A 21930-nucleotide genomic window follows, 5' to 3' on the forward strand; every position below is an offset into this window, starting at 1 on the left:
CATAGAGTAAATCCAGCCTTTGCCGTTCCCAATTTCCTCACCCACTCTGGAAATTGCAAAAATAGGACACCAAATTATTTATTACAAAACAGAAAATTTAACCACTTGTTCAGAGTTGATAATAACAGCCTTCTTCCATGTAGTAAAACAAAATTATAAACCGTAACACACATCCAAATTTTAAAACCCTTAATGAGCTAATACTATATATATTGTGCTCTTCAGCTCCATTGAGTTTTTTTTCAACTTAGTAAGAAAATGTTTAAGAACAATAAAATTTCTCATTTTTGTCTTGTAAAGAGACTAAAAATCACACTCTACCAATGCTTGCACTGTCATTGCTACTGCTGCTAAACTACCACTATCACAATCCCTGTCTTCATTTATTTATTTTCTTGTTGTAATTTTCAGAGTGATACAAACAAGACTATTTTCCATTATAACTTTGCAAGGTAGCAAGACCATTTTGAATTATCCTTATAGTATTTATGTGAAAATTAAAGTTAGAAAATTGAAATGCCAGAATGAATCGGGGGTGTAGAATGTCTAGCCCACAGGCCATATGAATCGTGCAAAAGCACTTGGTACATGACAGGAGAAACACATATGCTCCCATATGCTTCTCATATGCTACCTGGCCTTCTGTTTTTTATGATTATTTTGTATAACCATCAAAAGATGTTTATAAATATCCACAAAGCCATAGGCAGAATGAAAGTTCCTCCTCACTGAGACATAAACGCAGTATTAGAATCCCAATATAGTGTATTTTTTGTTTCAGAGTCTCAGTAATTTTTAAGGCTGCAGGGTCACATGCTTATTCTGATTGCTTGTTCATGGATCTGCCACTTGAGCCGTGCTCTAGTCTGGCTTTTTACTAGTTAATTGGACATGGAATCTTATAAACTTTTATGCTTGGACTCAAAATCCCAGCCTCCTGAGTAGCTGAGATTTATAGGTATGAACCACAGGAATGTGACTCCAAATGTATACTTTTATAATTTGCAAAGTGTGTTTACATATTTTCTTCTCAAAACATATGAGATTCGCTGAAAAAATTCATTCCATTTATATATGAACAATCTAGTAATATCATAAAAGGATAACATTCTTAATCAGATAGTTAAAATTCTGAGTCCCTTTATTGCTATTTTGTGGTATTCAAAATTTAGTATTGAAACCACCAATTGTACAATCATTACTTAAAGTGGGCATAACGGTATAAGAGACTTAGAGAGTTATATAACCTGGCCAAGCTCATTGCACAGGGCTATAACCAGCCCTAAAAGTTTTCTCTGCTTACTCTAAGTGCAAGGCTGTGAGGTGCTTATCCTATCACATAAAACCACAAGGTACAAGAATCCCTGCTGAGTTGGGGGACCAAGGAGAAGTGACGAGAAGTACACAAATGTGAAACACATCTAGAAGTTACCTCCTTTCCAGTTAGTTACAGAAATACTTAGAAAACAAAATGAAACTTCTAGTGTTTTGAGGTTGAAAAATCCAGCGGACAAAGTGGTCTGATCCCTCAGAGAAGTAAACCTCAAACCTCCCGTCTCTAACTTGTGACAGAGCCTCTATGCACCAGAGAACAATTTCCCTCTGTCTTTTTTCTCTTCCTCTCAATCTTTCGCTTGCTGTTTCTCTGTTTCTCTTCCAGCTCACAACAGCAGAAAGTAGATAATCTTTCATATTTACCTTGAAACACATTGTTATATCACTACAGCATTAGCTTGGGCTAATAGGAAATCAACCCAACAAGACCCTCTCTTTTTGGAATAATGGGAAGTGGGAAAGCCACTGGAAAACTCTGAAGCCAAGTGTTCACTGTCACACTGGGAAGCTAAGACAGCTGTGGGGCTAGGAACTGGTTGGCATTTCAGACCCACAGATTTGTAGGCACTTGGCTTGTAGAACAAAGAGTCCATTTCATGACATGTATAAACACATCTCAGAATATTTTGACACCAGAAATGCCATCCATTTTAGTAAACTTCTGTTTTTCTAGTGCATTCAGTTCCCTTCATATCTCTTTTTTCCCCTGTTTTCCAACATGGACATTAATTCTCAAGGAAAACTGAGGGGAAAGATCATTCGATTCTGAGATGTTATCATGATTGTAAATAAAGAAAACACAACAAAAATATTCTCCATCTTGTTCCTCTTGCAACTTGTGGCATCTTTCCGAGGCCAGTCTTGGAACATCTCACAGACCGTAGACAGGAACAAATAATAGATTGATAGTAATTATACAGTAAGTGAATGTGCAATTCCTCGTGTTCTCATAATTTCTGCTCTTACACAAAATAAATATTCTAAGATGTAGAATATTTTAATACAAGTCTTCGCATAAAAATTTCAGACATAAGTGTATGATTTTCTATCAAAATTATGAGTTGTGGGAAAGGAAAGGGGATTTCTTTTCCCTACAGTTAAAGCTTTGAACATAGGGAAAGTAAGGATGGAAGCAAGAGTTTGGTGAATATTCCCTGCTTCACTTCAAGTCTTTTTAGAAATTTAATAGATTCTTGTTGTTGATTATATGAACTTCTGGTTTGTTATTTTCCTTGTGTGTGTGTGTGTGTGTGTGTGTGTGTGTGTGTGTGTGTGTGTGTGTGCCCGCGCGTGTGTGTTACTGAGGACCAGACCTAGGGTTTTGAAGTGCTCTTGCATTGATCTGCATCGCATCCCTTCTATTTCTTCAAGCCAGAAATAACTTGTATAAACAAGGAATAACTATACAGCCTAAGACAACAGACTAAGAGATCGTAAGTGGATTTTCAAGGTGCCATCTGTAAGGCATGTCAGAATTTATCCTTGAGCTACTTTATTAGAAACCCTTTTTATATCATTGATCTTTATTTAATGTAAGTTTTCTGACTTTATTTCAATTTGCCTTTCTTTATATGAATGAGTCTCATTGGTAAAAGCAGAGGGAGTCATTTCCCTGAAGGAAGGATTTATTGCATTTCTGACTCCCCACCCCCAGTATTTCCCAGCAATGTTCAATGCCTAATGAGTGAAATCAGATCCTTGAGGAACCATGGATTCTTGAGGTCATCCATTTCACTGCTTCTTCCTAGATACTGAAGTAAATGGAAAGGCTCCAGAGAATTCTGAAATTCTGAATCCATTGGGTTCAAAACTGAGATCTCTTGGATTTCAAGCAGCCACCTTTATGCTAGGGACACTGTTCCTTAACTGTGTTGTAACTACTTCCAGGAAGATAGTGAGCCAGACGTTTGATACCCAGGCAAAAGTTACCTAGGATCTATTCATAATCTGTTAAAGAGAGTATAAATAATGTAAAACATTATTTTATATGAGAACTAGATCGTTGTATGATTAAAATACAAAAATTAAATTCATGTTATTTCAAAGAACTTTCTAGTTTGGGGTAGGCTTTTGGAGGCACATCTATCTCATTCATCTACAACAGGTACTGTATTCTGTACATGCCATTTTGCTTTATTCATAATCTTTGAATGTTTAACCTTTCCCCAAACTCCATGCTTCCTGACATCTACCCAACTCCTTTTGAAATATACTGTGGGAGTCGTAACTTAGAGCAGGTAGTGCTGCCTGCAACTGCCTTCCTTGTTATACACAGGGTGGTGATAAAGCAAGATTATAGATCTGAAGTCAAGATGGGTTCCAGATACCCATTCATGGACAACACAAGGCTGTGTAATGGAAACTTAACCAAAAGGAAGTCACTGCCCTTTCTACACATTTCACTCATCTATTGTGTCAGCTCTTAACTCATCAATTATATCTCTTATTGCTCTTATTCTAGCTCCATAGGTCTAAAAGTTATCTGTACATTATTTCCCAAGCAGTGTTAGAAATACAGCTGGGGTGGCTGTTGAAGTAAGAGACAAGGGTTCTAACCTCAACAATGGATTACAGTTTCATTAACTAGGTATGAATTCCACACATGACCAATTAGCTAACAACATCTACTAGAACAGAAAGAAATGTTTCTTAGCAATTCTATATGCTTTCATGGAACTTAATTTCCTCAATGTTTATAATAAGTAATTTAAAATGTGAGGGAGGGAATGGATAGATCAAGTGCTAGACTGACTTTGGATACTAGAAGCTTGCATAGATGACCTTGGACATTAGATTTATCTTGCAGGAGAGATAGAATCTGTTTAGTTGATAAGAGTGGGGCTGTGCAGGATTCAGAATGTGGAAAAAGGAAGAAATAAATAAATGGTGGCAGTTTGAACATGTGTGTGTTTGGAATAGTGAAAACTGGCTAACCCATTGGAAGAAAAGAGGAAAGACAACTAAACAGTGACCATTTCTTCATTATTTGTGTGCAAGGCCCTGATAAATTTTCAACAGAAGAACCATGTTATTGACAGCTTCCTGAGAATCCTGGTACCTAAATCTGGACAATGCAATTGCCAAGATTAGAGCTCTTTGGTAGCCTAGCGACAAAAAGCAGATGGTATCCACATGGATCTTCCAGGAATAGCACCACGTGGAGTGAATCAGTGAATTAAGTAGGTATGGTTATTGTGGCATGAGACACACTGTCTGAACCACATCTGAAAGAGCTAATGGTTCCAATTTTCAGGGGATCTTTAGAGAACAATTGAATAAATAAAACAGATTTGTAAGGTCTCAGTGAATTCATGGGATTTGAGGTATCACAGCTTCATGGTAAAGAGCATAGTGCTTAAAACCTGGATTTGAAATCCAACTTTGTTCTAAACGTCTGAATTTTATAAGTTCAGTGAATCACTGTGGGCCTCTGTTTGATTATCTTTAGACAAGGGAAAACCATACCAGTCCCTTTTGGATTTTGTAAGGAATAAACAATAAAACACAAGTACAGTAAGCCAGCTTTATTTGTTGATTTATTACCAAGCTTAGTAAAAAAAAGAGATTTAAATAAAAAAGAATTTCCAAAACAAAATAGTTACAAACTCATGTGTGCATTACACAGCTCCACTAATGTGGAAAAGCCTATCGGTCTCACACTATAACTGTGCTTAAATTGTTGTATGGTCTTCTGAGTGTTTCTCTGCCCTTAATTTTTAGAAAATACTCACTTCAAAGATCAAGGTAAAAGTTAATGTACTTAGCTGAAGTGATAAAATGAAAACTTCAGAGTTATGGAAAGACATAAAGCCTTTCCATAATGGAAAACTGGATAAAGCCTCCTCAGTACCTTACTGAACTCTAAGTATCCTGAGCATTCGCAGTTTTTCCTCAGTTGGAGTGTCCTTGCAACTATATTCTACAGATACCAAAAGGCTATTGTTAAGAGCTTACCATTTTTTTCCCAGACACACAGTGGGTACTTGGTTAAGCAGTATTAATTCAGTTCCCACTTCCTGTGGGAATTAAATGAATACATTTTACAAGGTATAAAAGTGCGACTTTGGATGTAGTACAGTGGCAAAACACTTGCCTAACAAATGCAATATCCTGGGTTCAATCCCTAATAAAGAAAAGACAAAAAAGAAAAGACAAAAAGCTGCAGTTTAAAAAATGTTATTGGTAAGCTGAGCACTTGAAGTGCATGCGTGTAATACAACTATTCAGGGTAAGACCTGAGGAACATGGTTCAAAGCCAGCCTGGGCAAAGAAGCCCATGAGACTCTTATCTCCTGTTAAGCACAAGAAAAGGCAGAAGTGGAGTTGTGGCTCAAGTGGTAGAGTGCTGGACTTGAACATAAAAGCTCAAGGATAGCCCTCAGATCCTGAGTTCAAGCCCCACAACCTGCACCCAAAAAAATGCCATTGGTGTTGGATATAATGTAATTATTAATTATCTTCAGACTTTTGGTTAAAATATTAATATAATAAAGGTACAAGATGAAGTCTTTATAACTCATCATTCAAATAATTTCTATTTCTATATCAGTAAGACTGATTCTAGGGAAAATACATAGATATAGGAAACTCATTTTGATTCCATGGTTTCCTCTTTCTCTAAGACACCTATCTTTTCTGTGCTGAAGAACTGATGACCAACTTGCCCTAAGGTCTTCACAATACCAGCCATTTTCTGGAAAAAAATACACTAACTTGTGTTTTTTTTCTTATTTTGTTTTGTTTGTAGTGCTGATGGTATAACCTAGAGCCTCACAGATAAATGCTTCATCTCTGCACTTTAATCCAAGACCACTTACATTATGTTTTAAAGGACTAAAGAGGGATAGAAACACTTTTCCCAAAGGGATACAATACTAAGGGTAATTTTTCAGGTATCAATAAATCATTTTTTGGGTAGAACAGACTTCTTAGCTATCAAATAATTGTTAATATAGTACAGAACCAAATACTATGCTGTTCTGAGTTATGGATATGAGTTATGGTTATGAAGCTTGTTACAAAACAGAAGCTTGTCATCTTGGTCCTGCTACATCTAAAGCTAAGGCAACCTACTGAACATCAATTTCCTTAATTATAAAATAACTAACTATAATACTAGCTTCATCATTAAGAGAATTCCAGTAAGCAGAGTTTTATGGAGTTCCAGTCAAAACCAGAATACGCTATTCATTCTTCCTTTTTTCTGAGGGAGGCCGGTGGTAAGCTAAGTTAGTTAATCATCCACACATTTATTCCTGTTAGGGAAAACAACCCAGATCTTAGCTTCCTTCAAAGTGGCTCTCTTGGCCATAGCCACTTACTTGAAGTGAAGCCTGGCTCCCTAAACCCTCAAGCATTCATGCAGTATTCTCACCCATCATTCTGTCCTACCTGGATTCCCCTTCCTGTGAAGGTGGAGCTTCCCTTACTGAAGGTTCAGGTGACAAGCCAGAGCTAACCGATGAGATCAGCAATGATGGGCCTGCAGCTGGGATGGATCAAATCCCACCCATCTATATGGTCGTGTGGAGAGGGAACACAAGAAAATGTTTTTAAAAAAAACAGAAACGAAATCAACACAGTAATAAATAAACTACTTTACATTTATAGACCTTTCTTTTGCTTCACATGCATTATGTTTCCACCAAACTTATTGAGAAATAGGTTAACTGGAAAAATAGCATTGTCCCATTTTTTAAAGTAGGGGTTTGCAAGATATTAAGGGACCTAGAAACCCTGTGAGAATTGGGAAATTGAATCTGAGTCAGTAAAAGGAGAAAGTTCAGACTGTAGAAGAGAAACTCTAGGTTTTCAGGCCAAAATTAAAAACGCATTTTAGTGCTGGTTGCCTGGGAAAAAAAGAAAAGTAAAAACCTCAAAGTAATCAGGAGATGTTGGGTGTTACTATCATGTGTTCTGGAACTAGAAACTAGTTGAAGCACTTTAGGTTTATCACCTTAGATAAGTTATTTCAGTCATTTTGGACCCCCTTCCCTCCATTATTCTCTCCCTCTTTTTCTTCTTTCCCTTTCCTTTTTATTTATTTTCTGGTGCTGGTACTAGGGTTTGAACTCAGGATATGAACACAGTGCCTTAGCTTTTTTGCTCAAGGGAGTGCTTTGTTACTTGTGCTGCAGTTCTACTTCCAGCTTGTTTGTGGGTTAATTGGACATAAGAGTCTCATGGACTTTGCTGTTGGGGTTGGCTTTGAACCATGATCCACAGAACTCAGCCTCCTGAATAGCAAGGATTACAGGCGTGAGCCACTAACACTCAGCCCTTTGACTTTATTTTAGAGTTAGCCATGGAGATTTTCTGGAGAACATTGTAAAAATTAAATCTTTACAATGATATATCTTAAAGTTTCAATATTCCTGGAACATAATAAAACTTCTGTAAGGCTTAGAACTCCCTTATTTTTGTTTTCATTGTTATTCCCACCTCAGGTTTAACAATTAGGCCATGCCACTTCCTTTCTCCATCTTCATTTTCTTATTTATAAAGTGAAAGAGTGGAATTCGGTGTTCCTTCAGATTTCAGCTTTAAATTTTCCTTGACTCTAGAGTCTGTGTGTTCTGTTCTCCTCTTTCATACAATAATCTTTCTGTCTTTAATTAGTCATATACCAAATAGTTTCTTTGTGCAATTTTAATAAGTTTTTTATTGTGAGAATACTGTGCAGAGGGGTTACAGTTACATGAGCAAGGTAATAAGTACATTTCTTATCAAGCATTGTTGCCTTCTCCTTTGTTTTTCCCCTACCATCCCTGCCCTCCCACCTCCACAATTATACTCCCCCTCTCTCCCCAGTCTAAATTGTAAAGTTAGTTGTTCAACAGTGTCTTATACATCTCATTGTTAAAATGGGTCAACTTGTATCCCTATTTTAACATTTTGTTTTTTCCCTTCCCCTCTCCAAATTATACCAACATCAAATATAGTGAAAATAGGAGTTATAAGTTTCCCTATGACCCAGCAATCCCACTTTTGGGCATTTACCCAAATGATCACAAACAAGACCATACTAAAGCTACCAGCACAACTATGTTTATTGAAGCATTATTTACCATAGCTAAGATATGGAACCAACCCAGATGCCCCTCAGTAGATGAATGGATCAAGAACATGTGATATATATAGATAGATATAGATAGATATTTTATATCTATAGATATTTTATATCTATAGATATTTTATATCTATAGATATAAAATATATATATAGATAGATAGATATAGATATTTTATATCTATAGATATAAAATATCTATATCTATCTATCTATCTATCTATCTATCTATCTATCTATCTATCTATCTATCTATCTATCTAATGGAATTCTATGCCTCCATCAGAAAGAATAACATTGCCCCATTTGTTAGGAAATGGAAAGACTTAGAAAACGTTATATTAAGAGAAGTAAGCAAGGCCCAAAGAAACATAGGGTCTCATGATTTCCCTTATTTGCAATAACTAGTATATGTCTGGGACAAACAGAAAAGGTCAAAAGCTATTTATATGAAAAAATAGGATGAAGTTAAGTGAAATGAACCCCAATATAGGGATGCAAGTGGTTTTTTTTCTTTCTTGCTATTGTTTCTAACATATTTATAAGGTACCATGTGATATTTGTTGTTGCTTTGTATATCTCTCTTTGGGGAATTTTTAAAGGACGGAGTGAGCTTTTATGTGCCTGGGAAAGTGGCCTTTTCTTGAGAAATGCCTCCTGCAGGCCAGCTCACAGTGTGTACTGGGTCTCAAGAATCAGGCCCAGTGAGGAGTGGAGGGTGCTTAGACTCTTAGGATCAATGCTACATAGGACAAATTTGGTTTACGTTGACTCTGTAAGTTGATGATCAATAGAAAAAAATAAGATGCAAGGAGATCTAGTAAAGTTTGATTTCACCACAAGCATCAGTATATAATGAAATTAGGTCCCTTCTTGGGTTCAAAGATCTATTTTTCAGCTGCATGACTTCAAATAAGTTATTTAAGCTCCATTTCCTCACCTATTAATTGAGAATGATAGTTCTTTCATACAGCTGTGTGAGGATGAATTAAGTTAATTTATATAAACAAAGTGCTATTTAAGTGCATATTCTTATTGTTATTTATCCATTTCTGTTTGCCTGTGTATGCTGGTCCTGTGGCTTAAACTCAGAACCTGGATACAATCCCTGAGCTTTTTTGCTTGAGGTCAATCCTCTGCTTGAGCCACAGCTCAAAATCTGGCTTTTTGGTTGATTAATTGGAGGTAAGAGTCTCATGGTCTTTCCCACTCAAGCTAATATTCAACCACAATCGTTATATCTTGGCCTCCTGAGTAGCTAGGACTATAGGCATGAGCAATTTGATACCAGCACCATCACTAAATTAATGTCTCATTTAGGTACCATAACCCAGCTCTGGTACATAAAGCTTTAACTTACTGATAGTTGTAGGTACCTGGTAAATTCAATAGGAATAAGATTCTGATTATCCTTAAGGATGCTGGGCCTCATCCCAACATATTGGGAAGGAGAATGAATAGAGAATTTTAGTTCCAAGAGAAATAACAAAAGAGTACACTTCAGGAAATGGAGAAAGTCTTTCCTTCCAACCATGTTGCATTTTTACTTAATTTTTTAAATATATTATTTTTTACATTTTTTAGTGTAAAAATACTGTACAGAGGGGTTACAGTTATATGAGAAAGATGAGTACATTTCCTATCCAGCATTGTTGCCTCCTCCTTTGTTTTTCCCCTACCATCCCTTCCCTCCCACCTCCACAACTACACCTCCTAACCCCCACCTCCCACCAATGTTGTAAAGTTCATTTTCAACATAGTTGCTTGTACATCTCATTGTTACCATGAGTCAACCTGTATCTCTATTTAACATTTTGTTTTTTTTCCCTTCCCCTCCCCGAATTAGAGAAGTGTATATACAAGATGCAGGGTATCAACATCAAATACAGGGGTTATACCGTGGGGGAGGAACATACAAAGAAACAAAAAAACATATGGTACATTATAGACATCACCACATTTGTTAGGAAATGGAAAGACTTGGAAAAAATTGTATTAAGTGAAATAATCCAGGCAAAGAAACATAGGTCCCATGGTTTCCCTTATTTGCAATAACTAGTTCCTGTGTAGGACAAGTAGAAAAACTCAAAAGCTATATCCATATGACCATATAAGATGATGTTAAGCGAAATGAACCCCAAGATAGGGACACATATATATTTTTTTCTTTCCTGCTATTGTTTCCTGCTATTGTTTCTGCATAAAGGAGTTGCTATTTAACAAAGTAGATTAAAAATATTGTTTGTATTCTTGATATTGGCTATTCTAACTGGAGTGATATGGAATCTCAGTGTTGTTTTGATTTTCATTTCATTTATGCCCATAGATGTTGAATATTTTTCCATATGTCCATTGGCCATTTTGACTTCTTCATCTGAGAAGTGTTTTGTGTGTGTGTGTCTGTGTATGTTTTTCTTTTGTTGGTTATGGGGCTTGAACTCTGGGCCTGGGCACTGTTCCTCAGCTCTTCAGCTCAAGACAAGCACTCTACCACTTGAGTCACCACTTCTGGTTTTCTGGTGTTTTATTGGAGATAAGAGTCTCATGAACTTTCCTGCCAGGGCTGGCTTTGAACAGCAGTCTTCAGATCTCAGCCTCTTGAGTAGCTGGGATTACAGGCATGAGCCACCAGCACCTGGCTTCGTGTTTATTTAGCTTATTTGCTTGGGTTGTTGATTCTTTGAGGGTTTAGTGTCTTAAGTTCTCTGTATATTCTGGATAGAAGTCCATTGTATTATGTGTAGCTGGCAATACACCAAACTGTGCTGCATTTTTATTTCCAGAATAATGCCAGCATGAAGGAGTATTAGAAGAAAAGTTAACACAAAAAATAATTTTGAGTTAAATCCTTGCCATATCTCACGTCAGATCAGACAGAGTACAAATGTAACACTAACATTCTACTTTCCTGATTGACATTAGGATATGGTCTAATTAGAGCTCACCCTGATGGCTGCCCTTTGTATGAACTTTAAAGCTACATGTCTATTAACATGATTAACATGGTATCTTGTAGTAGCTTGTTTAAGTCATCTAATATATACTTTGAGCTTCTGGGAACTTCATCATTCACAATAAAAACTCTTTCATGATGATAGGGGAAAAACAAAGAGGAGGCAACAATGCTTGATAAGAAATGTACTCATTACCTTGCTCATGTAATTGTAACCCCTCTATATGGTATTTTCACAATAAAAAATGATTAAAAAAAGAAATGTTCTCATTACCTTACTCATATAACTGTAACCCTTCTGTACAGCGTCTTTACAATAAAATAAAATTTTAAAAAACACTCTCATTATACACATTCACACACACACAGTAGACTTATTTTAAAACTTGATGGCTTCTATTTTGCTTCAAATGACCATAATATTTGCAAGAGTCATTTTAGGGCCTATTTCCCATAAATAAACAAATAAAGTTCTGCTTGCTTAAGGGTATCACCCAATTAGACTGAAAAGGTGAGCTAAAGGTAGTGGGCCCCAAACAAAATTTATGTGTTATTCTTGCCTTATTTTGCCTTCTGTCTAACTTGGCTTACTGACAACTGCTTGCCTTCTACTTATATTTTCTAGGTCAGTTGAAATCCCTAATTAATTTCTTACTGTAAATTTAACCATTCACATTGTTACTTTAACTAGTTCACTTGATGAACCATTGAATTCTCTCTCTCTCTCTCTGTTGCTTCTTGAAAGTTTAGACTCAGTACTGGAATCAGTCTTTTGGTCCTCCCTTGGTTAGCCTGTACTCCCAGTTGTAGGTTTCTCAGGGTTCCTTGGTACTCATCCACTATATTCCCTTACCAGCAGTTTGCTAGAGAAGGCTGCTTCACTGATCCTTGGGCTGAGACTACCTGCTCCTGCATAAGGTATAGACCAGATCTGACACTTAGAAAATATGAAGGTATAGTCAGCATCAACAATTAAGATCAATGAATTCTTTGAAGTGCTGCATTCTTTATGTCAGATTCATCTTGAAAAACATTCTCATGGTAATAAACAATAAAAGTTTATCTTATACTAGTCTAAGCAAAGTTACTAATGTAATCTAAAGAATATTTGAAAATCCCATGAAATTTAGTAGTAGAATGGTAGCTGGATTTCATGAATAACTTTAATAATTTAATTTTTACTAGTATTCTTTCTGATTTCATCTTGGTTCTTTGGGATTAGTCTTATTCTTTTTTTCTGGGTTTTCCACATGGAAGAGAATGTAATGTGAAAGGAAAACCACTTGCTTTTTATTGTTTGGGTTACCAAAGAAAGATTTCTTTTTCTTAATCCCTTATAGTTTCAAAAATGCCTGCCCTGATTTACATAAAGGCAAGCCTTGAATTTCTTGATTAAAAGAGTTTTCCTTTGCAGATTTGTCCTGAGTCTCTTTTGAGTAAGTAGAATAAACATTGAAGAAAGGGGTGGAATCTACTGAGTCACCAGTTTAATTTAGGGGTTAAATGAAAGAGGATAACTGAGGTTATACTGGAGAATAAAACCGGGAGGAATCCATGAAAGTCATAAAAGAATTGGTTTTTAAGACTCAAAAAGCAAACTTAGGTCACACTAAGCCTAATTTCTGACAATTGCAAAAGTGAACAGAGAAACAGTATGCAAGGTAAATTTGGGGAAGGTCTGAAATTCTCACCAAATAGTGAGAAGAGCTCACTCGTAGCCCAAGCCTACTCCATCCTTCCTGTGTTACTGTCACCTTATTTATTTTTGGTGGGGGGGAGGCAATAATGGGCTTTGAACTTGGGGCTTTGTGTTTAGTTTCTTTTTGAGGCTAGTGCTCTACCACTTGAGCCAAGACATTGTTGGCTGTTTTGGAGATGCAATCTTATGTACTATTCTACCTGTACTGGCTTTGAACTTCAGTCTTCTGCTTCAGAGCCTCCTGTGTAGCTTGGGATAAACCATCGGCACGCAGTTGGAATTTTATTCTTTGCTTATATATGTGCCACTGAGAGGCTGAAGCAGTGCAAACAAACTTCTGGTAGGACATTCTGGAGAGGGCTGAATCATGAAGTAAAACCCAAGGAGAATCTTCAGGTCCTGGTATAGAAACACAGTGGGGTTGAATGTGTCTCATAAGAGCCCACCACAGCATCTTTTTGGGGTTTACAACAGAGAAAACCAATGTCAACTGTATGTAATCATGTGTGTTCCTACAATCTATCCATCTTGCCTGTTCCTGAATTTGTACTGTAGAAATTAAGTATCATTTGTGGCTTCTGTTTAGCATTTTAACACTTAAAAGGATCAATGAGCTTCCATTACACCAAAATTCTACATACCCTAGATCTTACACTGAGGGACTAAAGGACTTTATTCTTCAACTTTGAAATTGTGAATTATTGTTTTACAAAAATTTGCATTTATTTTTTTATTTTGCCTGTCCTGGGGGCTTGAACTCAGCCTGGGCACTGTCCCTGAGCGCCTTTTGCTCAAGGCTAGTGCTCTACCACTTGAACCACAGCACATTTCTGGATTTTTCTGTGATAATTGGAGATAAGAGTCTCACAGACTTTCTTTCATTGATTCTCGATCCCCAGATCTCAGCCCCCTAAATATGAAGGATTATAGGCATGAGACACCAGAGCTCAGCTAAAAGTTTGGATTTCAAGTGGTGTGATAAAAATTATTTAGTATTAAGTAATAAAAATAGTCACAGTATTGTTTGTAAAGTAATTATGGATCATCTCTAAACTGTCGCATAAATCTTGTCATAAATATCACTTTCCTTTTTACCCCCATCTGTGCTTTCCAGTTACATTTAATCCATAATTTCTGAGGATTTATTGACTTTCTTCTATGCATTCTAATATTATGGAGAATTCTAGAGAAGAATACAATCTTTGTCAGTTTTTAACAGATTAAAAAGATCAAATTTCCTGATAGGAAATGAGAAAAAAAACAGTAAACAGAAATGTCTTACTAGCCTTGCATAGGAAATGGACTTATATACAGAACTTATTTCTGCAATAAATTAAGATAATCTATATGAAGAAAAGCCAAAGTCCCCAATCAATTCAGTATATATTCATTAATCAAAGCCCTAGTAGATATAGAGAGGAATAGAAATACTGGATATAATAACACTTGGTGAGTTTTCAGTTTAGTCAAGCATGTGAGACATAGTCCTTTTGTGTGAGCTATAGGAACCAAATAGCATAAAAGAGGTGTCATCAAAATTGGAAAATAAAAAAAAAATACATGTTCAAACTTCATAAAATTGCTTTAAATTTCTAACCTGCTGGGTTCCTGAAGCAACTTTTGCCTCTATGGTAGTCTTTGCTTCATCTGTGTTTCCTAGGATACTCTAACAAAGAGATCTGTCACAGTCACCAAGATGGCAGGGATCACAGAGCACTTTAGTGGAAGTGGCTTTTGATGTTAAAAAAAAAAAAAGGCAATATTCAAACTTCAATTATTTTCCTTGAACTTAAGTGTTCTCATCTGTAACATGGGGACAGTGCTAATACTACCTCATCAATATGGCTTCCTGGTTATTATATGAATATACATATATTGTGAATACTTAATTGTAACATTGTTATTACTACAGTTATTTTTAGCAGATGAAGTACAGTTGGAGGCATTAGGATAGCATTAAATATTATGTGGTCTAGCTTAAAAACTAAGAGTAAACTTGTAGTCTTTAGGGATGCTTAGCAATTTTTAGCACTAATCCTGGAATTTAGCTTACAAAACACATTGGTTTGGACTAGTTCACACTGAGTCCCTGGGCCAGCAAACACCTGTGCGCATGCTCAGCCCCGACCTAGTTGGCCAGAACTCGGTCGGGACCCAGGCGGGGAGCTGGAATGCAGGGGGGTCACTCCTGCTGGCCAGCTGCTGGGCCTCTCCTGCTGCTCATCTTCGGCTGCTTCTGCCCTTGGGTCAACTGGTGGCTAGGCGGCTCCCACCATTGGCTCTTCCTGCTGCTCGGACATTAGGCAGCTCCCCTGCCAGACCTCTCCAGCCGCTGGTCTGCTGCGTTGCTTGTTGGTTGCTGGGTGGCGCCATGGAGATTCTCTGGGCCTGGGTGTGGTGGCTCCTCGCTGGTCTCTGCTCTGTCCAGCCCGGTGTTGTGGAGGTGTCAGCGTCAGAATGTTGCAGGCCTCTGCTGCATCCTGGAAGCCAAGGCCGCCATCCACGCTGCTGGACGGGGATGGGGAGATGGGGGAGCGCTTTGCGCGATTTTCCATCCTTATGTGCCCAAGTTAGGAGATTTTTTCCCCCATTCCCGTGACTCTCTGCTGTTTACGTATTTGAGGAGAAGGGTGTGGTGGGACCCCACCTCTGTGGTTAGAGAGCGGGGAGACATTCCCTGTTGTTTGGCTGCCCTCTTGCTTCCTCCTGGATAGCCTGCCCAGTGTGAACTGTCCAAATTAACCCAGGGTTCCCACTTGTCAGGTGCAAACAGCCCAAGCTGGGGCCATGGCCTGGACAGTCTCTGAACCCAAATGCCTAAATCACAACAAAAGATTGCAAGATTCCTGAGCAATCCAGACAACAAATTAATCCAATAGCCAACAACAATCCAGGGAAAGACTCTAGTGAGAATGAAGAAGAGCTGAAAGACAAAAGAAGCATTAGCCAGGCACTGGTGGCTCACGCCTCTAATCCTATCTACTCTGGAGGCTGAGATCTGATGATCGCTGTTCAAAACCAGCCTAGGTAGGAAAGTCCATGAGAGTCATCTCCAATTAACCAAAAGAAACCTGGAAGTGGCTCTGTGGCTCAAGTGGTAGAGCTCTTGCCTGAGCTTAAGAGCTCAGGGACAGTGCCCAGGCCCAGTGTGCAAGCGCCGTGACTAACCAAAAAAAAAAAAAAAAAAAAAAAGGAAAGAAAGAGAGAGAGAGAGAGAGAGAGAGAGAGAGAGAGAGAGAGAGAGAGAGAGAGAGAGAGAGAGAGAGAGAGAGAGAACGAGTTGATCATATAAAAGGGGGAGATCTAAAACCAACTTCAAGAGTGCAGAGAAGAAATGACAAAATCCAAGACTCCCAGAAAGATACACAGAGAAAAATAGACAAGCTATACACTGCATTAAACCAGGCCCAAAGAAACATAGGTCGCATAGTTTCCCTTATTTGCAATAACTAGTGTATGTCTGAGACAGAAATGGTCAGATAAGTTGATGTTAGGTGAAATGAACCCCAAGATAAGGACTCAAGTGGTTTTTCTTTCTTGCTATTGTTTCTAACATATTTACAAGATATTTCTTTGTTGCTTTGTATGTCCCTCCCCTATGGTATAACCCCTGTTTTCACTGTATTTGATGTTCATATAATTTGTGGAGGGGAAGGGAAAAAACAAATCGTTTAAATAGGGATACAAGTGGACCCATTGCAACAGTGAGATGTACAAGTCATTATGTCGAAAACTAACTTCACAACTTTGGTGGGGGAGGGGGAAGAGGAGGAGTGGGTAGGGGGGGAGGATGGGAAGGGGAAACCAAAGAGGAGGCTACAATGCTTGATAAGAAATGTACTCATTACCTTGCTCATGTTATTGTAATCTTTCTGTACGTTATTTTCACAATAAAAAAAATAAATGGACACTATGAGAACTGCTCTCAGAACTATAAACGGTTTAATTTCCAAATGCAAATCACAGTGGACTCCATAGGTAACAGAATAAGTGAGGTGGAAACAGAATACCAGAAGTTGAGGATAAAAACAGAAGAGATAGAACAAAAAGTCAAAAGTATTAAAAAAAATTATTTAGAACTTACCAAAGAAAAGTCGAGAAAGTGGTAGACTCAGCTAAGAAATCAAATCTACACATAAGTGTGATCGACAAGAGGGAAGAATTTAATAGTAAAGGCATCAAAAACCTATTCAGTAAAATAATAGCTGAGAATTTCTCCACTTTTTGGGGGGTGAGGGGGTTGGCGGTGGGGCCTGAACTCTGGGCCTGGGCATTGTCCCTCCACTCTTCAGCTCAAGGCTAGCGCTCTACCACTTGAGCCACAGCACCACTTCTGGCTGTTTTCTGCTTATGTGGTGCTGAGGAATTGAATCCAGGGCCTCATGCATGCAAGGCAAGCCATCTTCCCAGTCCTTCTCCACTCTTAAGAGAAAAAAATCTTGCCTGCTTAACAGAAACATATAGAACCTCTAGTAAACTGGATCCAAGAAGCAACACTTCTAGACACATCATAGTAAAAACATTAGATGTGAACAGGAAGGAGCCAATTTTAAATGCTACAAAATTAAAGAAGAAGCTCTATTACAATGAAAAGAAAATCAGAATCACTGCAGACCTCTCCACACAAACCCTCAGTACAAGAAGAGCCTGGAATGGTATAATCCAATCACTGAAGATCAACAACTAGAAGATGAACCCAAAACCTTCCATGACAAACAAAAATGAAAGGAATTCATGATCACTAAACCAGCATTACAAAAAAATTCTAAAGGGAGGAATGCAATCTGAAGAAAACAATAAATATCAAAGAAACACAAACCAGACAAAAAAAATCACTAGAAGATTAATTTAGTAAATGCAGGAAGAAGAAAAAAATAAATACAGGAAATCAAGAAAATGGCAGGAAAGAGGACACATCTCTCTATAACAACCCTAAGCATCAATGGACTCAAATCTCCAATCAAAAGATTAGCAGATCAGATCAAAAATCAAGATCCATCCAATGTTTCTATTCTGTTTGGGGTTATTTTTGAGTTGATTAAAGCTTCCACAAATTATGTGGAATTCTATATCTTTTAATGCATTACCTATATGTCACATTTATTGGATAAATAAAAGATATCCATCTCTGATCTTTGATAAAAGAAATCAGATTCAGACATTTGCACAAAATAATATTCCTTTAAGTATAAAGAACCTTCAAGAATGTCACAGAAGCCAAGCGCTGGTGGCTCACGCCTGTAATCCTAGGTACTCAGGAGGCTGAAATCTGAGGATTGAGGTTCAAAGCCAGCCTGGGCAGGAAAGTCTGTAAGACTCTTATCTCAAAAAAAAAAAAAAAAAGAAAAGAAAAAAGAAAGAATGTCACAGAGGTTCTTAAGCTAATTTATAAATAGAAAATAGCCCTACTGCAAAACAAAATGAAATAAAAAAGCCAATAAAACCCACATTCAAACCTATCACCTCATTTTATCTTCAACTTTGTTGGAATATAATTATTATTTCCATTATTCAAAAAGGAAAAAGCTAGAGCATCTTAGAGGATTTGTCCCTTTTAACAAATTAGTAAGACCCCAGATCATGCAGCCAGGAAAATAGCTTTGAGTCCAGGTCTTCTGATTATGCCTCATAAATATCTTCCTACACCAAATGCCTCTGCGTGTGTATGTGTAATCAAAATCCCTATTTACCCACAAAGTACTTCCCATCGATAATTATGAATATACCATGAACATCTAGTTGACCTACTATGTAAACAGGTTTTATGGTCCACATTCCCAGGGTTTTGAGTGAAGACATACAATTTTATTTTGCTGCTGGATTGCCTTTTTCTTTAAGTCATTTGATTAGGATTCCACAGGCATAGACTGACATTAAAAAGCCGTTAACTCTTGATAACTCCAGAGGGCACAACTAATGAAATGTCCCAAAATTTGCACACTTGCCAAAACATCGCATTGCAAATGACAGATCTCGATTAATCACGATGAGAGTATTTCCTCTATCTAAATGAAATCTGTAATTTGGGAAGGAGATTAAAGATCCTTTGGGGGATGAAGAGAAAGTTGCTGTGAAAATTCTGGAAACTAGAAATTAAAGATAGTGCTACTCAATATTCATGAAGTCAGATTGGTGATGCAAATAGAGATTACAATCTCTTATTTTCTAATGACATGGCTTGTAGCATTCCTATATCACGTTTACAAAGACTCCTACTAAACATTAAAGGGAATAACTACAGATTATATAAACTTTTTTTTTTTACAAAATGTTAGCATATCCGATAGTTTTCTACCATCTATGAGTAATTTCTAATATTCAAAGATTTATAGTGCATGTGATCAGATATACATATAAATTTGAAACAAGATCTGATATTCAATGCAATAAGATATTGATACTTAAACTTTATTCCTCTTTTTCATTAGCATATATTAATCGTAGAAAGAGGTTTCATTCTGATATTTTCATGCATGACTCTGATGTGATCATTGAAACTTTATAATTGAAATTCCATTGAATACAACACACCTTCAAAAGGCAGTTTAAAGAGAATAGTGGTAAATACTGGTTTGGATTTCATTTTTCTTCCTTGAGAAAAAAATATCAAATTTCTTTAGCAAGCCCATTTTTAAAAAGTGTTAGACAATTTAATTCTTGATGAATTTAATAGAAATATTTACCCCAAACCCAGCAAAAATCCTCACCTCTTATATTTTCATATGTAATATTAGAAAAAAATAATTCTAAATTCTTTTTTAATATATATTTTTTATTGTAAAGATACTGTACAGAGAGATTACAATTACATGAGTAAGGTAATAAATACATTTCCTAAGTGATTCTAAATTCTATGTACACTTTATCTCATTTTAGTGGTAATATTGTAGATAAATATTTGTAGGTGGGAAGGAATGGAAACCCTGAGCCATTTTATTTAACCTCTTAACAAGTGGTACAGTGCCTAAACAGGTACTTTGTGAAATGCTTATTGCATTCTCTGTTGAGTGACTTAACAATTGAATACATTGTTATTTATGTTTTTCTATTTCTTGTATTTTAGGCCAGTCCTGCTCCTATAATTGTCAACACTGATACTTTGGACACAATTCCTTATGTAAGTAATATTTTTATTAAGCCTTTCTTTATAAACTATGACAGAAAAATAGTTGCATTTAAAATTCTATCGAGTTTTACCCAATCTAGATAATTTTATAAAATGAGATTAAAAACACATAAATAGTTCTGTTCAAATAATTTTAGTTTGCTAAGCAGCCCATTGGAAAAACACAGAATTGCTTGTGACAGAAATCAACAGTGGTTTTTGTGTTGTTTCTAAAGAAGTACTTAGAACATTGTGTATACAGCATAGAATGTAAGTAGTGCATAAATATTGGATGGATTAAAAGAACTGGGAGGAGAACTTTTCTGATGATAGAGTATATCTGTATAAAATGAAATATATGGTTTCGTGAAAACAGATTCCTGACCCGTGAAGAAGCACTTAAGCACATAGTACTTAGAATGCTAAGGACTTGCTAACTACTGGCTAGTTGCAGATTTAGACTCAACCTTGACTGCCTGTGGGCATCAAGCAAATAACCAGCACAAATTAAGCAGGCAGGGCAGGACTTTGAGAAATATAAAGCAGGTGGTCTCCTAAGGAGATAGGGTTCACTTGGGGCCATGTTTCCAGATCATCCATTTTTCAAGAGAAGTTATACACTTGAGTCTTTACATTTGAATAAAATTGGACGCAATTTCTAAATGCAGGCAACTAGTTTTCAACTAGCATATGCCCATCAAATTGTGTCTAGTCTACCAGTAGCTTTTGGGGGGATGTCTACCTCAGAAAAACCAGAGGCCCCAAGCACCTTCTCCAGTCAGGAATAGCCACAAGGGAGAATGCTAGAACTAGAGTGGAAGTTTGGGTCTGGATTACAGGAACAACTGTCTAAACTGGGACACAGGGTCAGGACAGGAAGAACACAAGGTTGACTTAATGCTGAATCACCTGAACTACTGAACTAGAAATCTGTAAATTTTTCCAGTGAGGAATAATTTGGAGCCAGACAGGAAATGAGGTAAAACTTACTGGAAGAAATGAAGTAGCCTCAGCTTTGTAAGTAATACACATCAAGGTATTAAAAGCACTAAGTGCCTATGTTGTCCCTATTCCTATCTTCCTTATCAAACATTTATACAAATATTAGCTCAGTTAGTCCTGGGAGCAATTCTATAAGACAGATCCTATTAATTTCTCTATTTTAACAATTAGAAAATGGATTCATGAAGAGGTTATATAAATTTCTCAGGACTCACAGTAAAAAGTAGTGCCGGAAGTAAGTGCAGATAGCTTGGCTATGGAGTCTAAAGACATTTGATGGTGTTGGTTTTATGGTCCTTCCCTTCCTTTTTCTCTCTTTTGGCTTGAAAAACACACATTAACTTGATCCTCTGCTGGGAGAACTCTTGGACACTGGGACTTCAAAGACCTCAGAATAAGAACACATATATATTAAGGTGGTCTGAAATATCAACTAAATTTCTTTAGCATGACCCTTGATGGAGCAGATGAAGTATGATTTTTAGAAATAGACACACAGCAAGCAGGACCAGTTCCTGTTGTGGACTATTTTTAAATCTTGATGCAATTCTTACAGATGTACTATAAGATGCTCCCATGTGTAGTTCACTTATCATTAAAGTCTAAGCATATTGGACATTCCTAGCTGGTTTTCCAACTTTTTAGTTAAAAAAAAATCACATTTAGCAAATGAGTCACATTGCTTCCATTCTCCAAAAGATAATGTTTGTACTTGATTTGGGTTCTCCAGTTTTGCATACTTAAGAGTCAGATCTTCAGAGAGGTATG

General features: G+C 36.9%; 1 protein-coding gene across 29 annotated transcripts in view; it reads left to right on the forward strand.

Annotated features, from left to right (window-relative positions):
- Positions 1–21930, forward strand: part of Dlg2 (discs large MAGUK scaffold protein 2) — a 2075786-nt gene that overhangs the window by 1302802 nt on the left and 751054 nt on the right. For all 29 annotated transcript variants that reach the window (XM_070034861.1, XM_070034862.1, XM_070034867.1 and 26 more), the window contains one exon: positions 20119–20172. In XM_070034861.1, the coding sequence (XP_069890962.1) occupies positions 20119–20172 (54 nt within the window). The remainder of the gene's footprint in view (positions 1–20118; positions 20173–21930) is intronic.

The sequence above is a fragment of the Dipodomys merriami genome, unplaced genomic scaffold (assembly GCF_024711535.1).
Source record: "Dipodomys merriami isolate MVZ:Mamm:240054 unplaced genomic scaffold, mDipMer1.0.p SCAF_25, whole genome shotgun sequence".
NCBI lineage: Eukaryota > Metazoa > Chordata > Mammalia > Rodentia > Heteromyidae > Dipodomys > Dipodomys merriami.